The sequence below is a fragment of the Ammospiza nelsoni genome, chromosome 19 (genome assembly GCF_027579445.1).
Source record: "Ammospiza nelsoni isolate bAmmNel1 chromosome 19, bAmmNel1.pri, whole genome shotgun sequence".
Classification (NCBI taxonomy): domain Eukaryota; kingdom Metazoa; phylum Chordata; class Aves; order Passeriformes; family Passerellidae; genus Ammospiza; species Ammospiza nelsoni.
The window spans coordinates 9,586,379-9,592,378 of record NC_080651.1 but is presented as its reverse complement, the minus strand read 5'-3'; the positions used below and the strand labels follow the sequence as shown (position 1 = coordinate 9,592,378).

Below are 6,000 nucleotides of genomic sequence, written 5' to 3'. Positions count from 1 at the left end.
ATCCCTGGAGATCAATAACCCACCAATGACCATCCCTGGGGACCAATAACCCACCAATAACTGTCCCTGGAGATCAATAACCCACCAATGACCATCCCTGGGGATCAATACCCCAGCAAGCCTCCCCAAGGCTGAGCACTGACCCAGTCCCCATGGTTGTGTGCAGCCCAGGGGCTCCTGCAGGGCTGTCCCTTCCCATCCTGGGGGAATCCAGAGGCAGCCACTCCCCAGGACATGCCCTGAGTGGAGCATTTCCCTCTGCAGGAGGGATCCCAGAGCAGGGAACGTGGCTGCTCTCCACAGCACTCCTGCATTTCGGTGTTTGGAGCCCCTGGCATGTCTGAGCTCAGGAGATGGGCAGGGCAGCAGCACCAGCTGGGCCCAGGCGCAGGACAGGTGGGTCCATCCCACAGCTGCAGCTGCCTGAGAGCCAGGGGAAGGTGGGAAGAGTGGGATGAAATCCTGTTAGTGCGATGAAATCCTGTTAATGGGATGAAATCCTTTCCCACTGAAATCCTGCAGGTCTCACTGAGCTCCTTGGCCAAGGAGAGTGGGGCTGCCTCAGGCTGCTGCAGTGGGGTCATTCCCAGCTGTGGGTTTGTCCAGGCTGCTGCAGTGGGGTCATTCCCAGCTGTGGGTTTGTCCAGGCTGCTGCAGTGGGGTCATTCCCAGCTGTGGGTTTGTCCAGGCTGCTGCAGTGGGGTCATTCCCAGCTGTGGGTTTGTCCAGGCTGCTGCAGTGGGGTCGTTCCCAGCTGTGGGTTTGTCCAGGCTGCTGCAGTGGGGTCAGTGCCTGCTGTGGGTTTGTCCAGGCTGCTGCAGTGGGGTCAGTGCCTGCTGTGGGTTTGTCCAGGCTGCTGCAGTGGGGTCAGTGCCTGCTGTGGGTTTGTCCAGGCTGCTGCAGTGGGGTCAGTCCCTGCTGTGGGTTTGTCCAGGCTGCTGCAGTGGGGTCAGTCCCAGCTGTGGGTTTGTCCAGGCTGCTGCAGTGGGGTCGTTCCCAGCTGTGGAGATGGTTCAGTTTGCTCAGTGGGGTCATTCCCAGCTGTTCAGTTTGCTCAGTGGGGTCATTCCCAGCTGTGGAGTTTGTTCCCAGCGATGGATGGAGCTCATCCCTGCCCTCAGCAGGTCCCTGCCCGAGCCCTGGGGCTCCCCTGGAGCAGCTGCCCCAGCAGGGTCGGGGTTACCCGGTGGGCCAGAGCGCGACCACGGCGATGGCGATGAGCAGCAGCACGATCACCACCAGCATCCCTGCAGGGACACAGCAAGGCTCAGCATTTCTGTGATTCAATTCCTCCTCCTCCCCCTGCTCACCCCCACAGGCCTGCACTGGTGACCTGAGCACAGACCTGGACCCAAACCCCGCATTGGCAGAGGGGTTCCTTCCCTTCCCAACCCCACAAATCAGAATTTCCCAGCAGGGCTGTGGGGTACCTTCCTCCCTGCACATCTGCCACAGAAACACCAAGGGATGTGTTTAACTCACAGCCAGGCCAGCTGAGCTTTGCTGGAATCCCTCTGTACCATCCCACTGGGGCAAAGGATTATCCAGGAGGAAATCCACACTGCAGCAGGAAATTGTTTCCAACACAAAGTACTCCTGCTTTCAGACAGAACTCTGTGCAGGGCTGGGCTGTCAGGCATGGACCTGACCTGGGGAACAGGGATCATCCAGCCCTGAGAGAACCCCACAGTGCCCTGCCCCACCTCTGTATGCCCCATCCTGCCCCAAACCCACTGAACCCAGCTGAGGTCAACGACAAATGAGATTGTACAAAATGGGATCCCTCCCCTCTCCTTAATTCCCCATTTCTCCCCTTAACCCTCCTCTTTCTCTCCCATTTTTAGAGGAAAGGAAGAAATGTTTGAGTGAGAACACCCTGGATCCACCTCCCAAACCACCCCCAATAAACAAACTCCTCACCCAGCTGGATCCCTGTGCTGGGCACCGCCATCACCCCCATGGGCATCCCCTGGCCTTCAATGATCTTTTAATTAGGAGGCTTTCATTGGTGTTCAGTATCTGCTGTGTGCAGTCTCCCTGCCCGAGCTGAGGGAATGCAGAGGCTTCCAAGAGTGGAAAACCTGTCCCTTCCTCTCTCTGCTCACTGAGGACTATTACTCAACCACTCACAGTATTTATAAGTCCAGCTCATGGCAATTAAAAAAGGATGTATTGAAATAAACTCCTCCTTCCACACTGGAAAAGGATATTAGACACTGCTTTTTGTAAATAGTGTCATGTTTTCTGTGCAGAAACTAATTCTCTGCCAGGGGGCCAGGATTTTTTTTTTTTCCAGGGAAATAAGAGTTGCCACCAGCAGGATTTTTTTCTCTTATGCTCAGCTGAAACCATTTGTGATCCCATCCATGCCTGTCCTCTGGCAGTGGGAGCCATTCCCTGTGTCCTGTCCCTCCATCCCTCGTCCCCAATCCCTCTCCAACTCTCCTGGAGCCCCTTCAGGCCCTGCAAAGGGCTCTGAGCTCTCCCGGGAGCCTTCTCCTCTCCAGGCTGAGCAGCCACAACTTCCTCACCCTTTCAGTCTCAAATTTTTTACACCTTAACATACATTTTAGAGTTTTCCACAGAGCCAGAAGCAAATAAGTTGCCTAAATAAGTAAGATCTGATAAAGCTGCCACATTCCCATTCTCTGTTATGTTTTGCACTGGAGGGAGAAGTTTTAGAGGGTGCAAATCCTTCACACAGTTTCAGTGTAACAGAGTTTATGGACTGCAGCAATTAAGAGACAACCGAGATCAGCTGCTTGGAAAATACTCCCTAGGTGTGAATTACTAATGATACAGGGGGGAGTTAATGGGGTGTAATTATTCTTTGACAAGTCCCAAGAAAAACTGCACATAAACCCCAAATTATCCCCAGCAGGAAGGCTGATAAAGGATCGCTGATGGGCAGTGCAGAGGGAGGGAACTGCAGGGCACACACTGAGAGAGGGGACAGCAAAGTGAAACAAAGCTTGTTCAACCCCTGGGAAAAGACTGGAATTAAAAACTCTGAAGCCAAAAAGGTCAAGTGCTGTCCTTGTCCCAGCTGAGGGACACAGGGACACAGAGCCAGGAGCACAGGGCTGTCCCAAACACACAGAGCCAGGAGCACAGGGCTGTCCCAGCACACACAGAGCCGGGACCACAGGGCTGTCCCAGCTCACACACAGAGCCGGGAGCACAGGGCTGTCCCAGCACACACAGAGCCAGGAGCACAGGGCTGTCCCCAACACACACAGAGCCAGGAGCACAGGGCTGTCCCAGCACACACAGAGCCAGGAGCACAGGGCTGTCCCAAACACACAGAGCCAGGAGCACAGGGCTGTCCCAGCACACACAGTGCCGGGAGCACAGGGCTGTCCCAGCTCACACACAGAGCCGGGAGCACAGGGCTGTCCCCAGCACACACAGAGCCAGGAGCACAGGGCTGTCCCCAGCACACACAGCTCCAGGGACACAGGGCTGTCCCAACACACAGAGCCAGGAGCACAGGGCTGTCCCCAACACACAGAGCCGGGAGCACAGGGCTGTCCCCAACACACAGAGCCGGGAGCACAGGGCTGTCCCCAACACACACAGAGCCGGGAGCACAGGGCTGTCCCCAACACACACAGAGCCGGGAGCACAGGGCTGTCCCCAACACACACAGAGCCGGGAGCACAGGGCTGTCCCAGCTCACACACAGCTCCAGGGACACAGGGCTGTCCCAACACACAGAGCCAGGAGCACAGGGCTGTCCCCAACACACAGAGCCGGGAGCACAGGGCTGTCCCCAACACACACAGAGCCAGGGACACAGGGCTGTCCCCAACACACAGAGCCAGGAGCACCGGGCTGTCCCAGCTCACACACAGCTCCAGGGACACAGGGCTGTCCCCAACACACAGAGCCAGGAGCACAGGGCTGTCCCAGCACACACAGTGCCGGGAGCACAGGGCTGTCCCCAACACACAGAGCCAGGAGCACAGGGCTGTCCCCAACACACACAGCTCCAGGGACACAGGGCTGTCCCAGCACACACAGAGCCAGGAGCACAGGGCTGTCCCCAACACACAGAGCCAGGAGCACAGGGCTGTCCCCAACACACACAGCTCCAGGGACACAGGGCTGTCCCAGCACACACAGAGCCAGGAGCACAGGGCTGTCCCCAACACACAGAGCCGGGAGCACAGGGCTGTCCCCAACACACAGAGCCGGGAGCACAGGGCTGTCCCAGCTCACACACAGCTCCAGGGACACAGGGCTGTCCCAACACACAGAGCCGGGAGCACAGGGCTGTCCCAGCTCACACACAGAGCCGGGAGCACAGGGCTGTCCCAGCTCACACACATCCCCAAGCTCCCCTCACACCACACAGAGCAGCTGCTGCACACATTTCCCCCCTGAACCACAGAACAGCAGATTAGAAGGATCTGAAGGTTTTAAACCTGAGTGTTTCACATGCTTTCCCCACTGAAGTTGTGGATAGGATCTGACAAGAATTCTGCATTCTGAGGTTCCTGCCTGCTTTGCCTTTTTTTTTTTTTTGCTGAAATGCTATGAAATATAAATATTCCTCCTGACAAGAAACCCTCAAAGAGAGGCTCAGGAATCAAAACCATTCTTAAAGTAAACAGGAGTCAGAAGAGAACAAAGGAAAGGCTCTCGTGCAAAAGGAAACATTCCAGGAATACAAATGCCAACTGCATCCCAGGGAAAGGTGGGAAGCAGAAATCCCTGTGCAATTACTGAGCAAGTAATCAAGGCAGGCTGCAGTAAATGCCATGCTCCTGCAAATCCCTGTGTTAGAGGCTCTGGGGCAGTGCTCCAGCTGCTGATCCACTGCTGTTCCAGGGGCTGATCCACTGCTGATCCCAGTGCTGATCCATTGCTGATCCCAATGCTGATCCCAGTGCTGATCCACTGCTGACCCCAGTGCTGATCCACTGCTGATCCATTGCTGATCCCAGTGCTGATCCCAATGCTGATCCACTGCTGACCCCAGTGCTGATCCCAGTGCTGATCCATTGCTGATCCCAATGCTGATCCTAGTGCTGATCCCAATGCTGATCCCAGTGCTGATCCACTGCTGACCCCAGTGCTGATCCCAGTGCTGATCCATTGCTGATCCCAGTGCTGATCCCAATGCTGATCCCAATGCTGATCCACTGCTGACCCCAGTGCTGATCCCAGTGCTGATCCCAGTGCTGATCCCAATGCTGATCCACTGCTGACCCCAGTGCTGATCCCACTGCTGATCCCAGTGCTGATCCCACTGCTGATCCCAGTGCTGATCCACTGCTGACCCCAGTGCTGATCCATTGCTGATCCCAGGGCTGATCCCAATGCTGATCCACTGCTGATCCCAGTGCTGATCCATTGCTGATCCCAATGCTGATCCTAGTGCTGATCCACTGCTGACCCCAGTGCTGATCCCACTGCTGATCCACTGCTGACCCCAGTGCTGATCCCAATGCTGATCCCAGTGCTGATCCCAGTGCTGACCCCAGTGCTGATCCCAGTGCTGATCCCAGTGCTGATCCATTGCTGATCCATTGCTGATCCCACTGCTGATCCCATTGCTGATCCCAGTGCTGATCCATTGCTGATCCATTGCTGATCCATTGCTGATCCCACTGCTGATCCCATTGCTGATCCATTGCTGATCCATTGCTGATCCCTCACTGCTGATCCCACTGCTGATCCCACTGCTGATCCCATTGCTGATCCATTGCTGATCCCTCACTGCTGATCCCACTGCTGATCCCACTACAGATCCCATTGCTGATCCCATTGCTGATCCCATTGCTGATCCCTCACTGCTGATATTCCCTCACTGGAGATATTCAGACAGCAAACACAACCATGTGAAGGTTGGGTCCTGAAGTAAATGCTGATTTCAGCCCATTAAAAGAATTCTAAGGCATGTGCATGTGTGTGGGGCCAGCTCCTGTGCCCTGACTTCAGCAGCTGCAGGGCGGCATCCAAACCCATTTCAGCAATGCCCAACTTGCATCTGGC

General features: G+C 55.8%; 1 protein-coding gene across 1 annotated transcript in view; it reads right to left on the bottom strand.

The window, feature by feature from the left end:
• Positions 1-814: 814 nt before the first annotated feature.
• The window catches only part of STX8 (syntaxin 8), a 78,697-nt gene continuing 73,511 nt past the window's right edge, over positions 815-6,000 (bottom strand). The window contains exon 8 of the mRNA XM_059485858.1: positions 815-1,247. Within this exon, the coding sequence (XP_059341841.1) occupies positions 1,180-1,247 (68 nt within the window). The 3' untranslated portion in view covers positions 815-1,179. The remainder of the gene's footprint in view (positions 1,248-6,000) is intronic.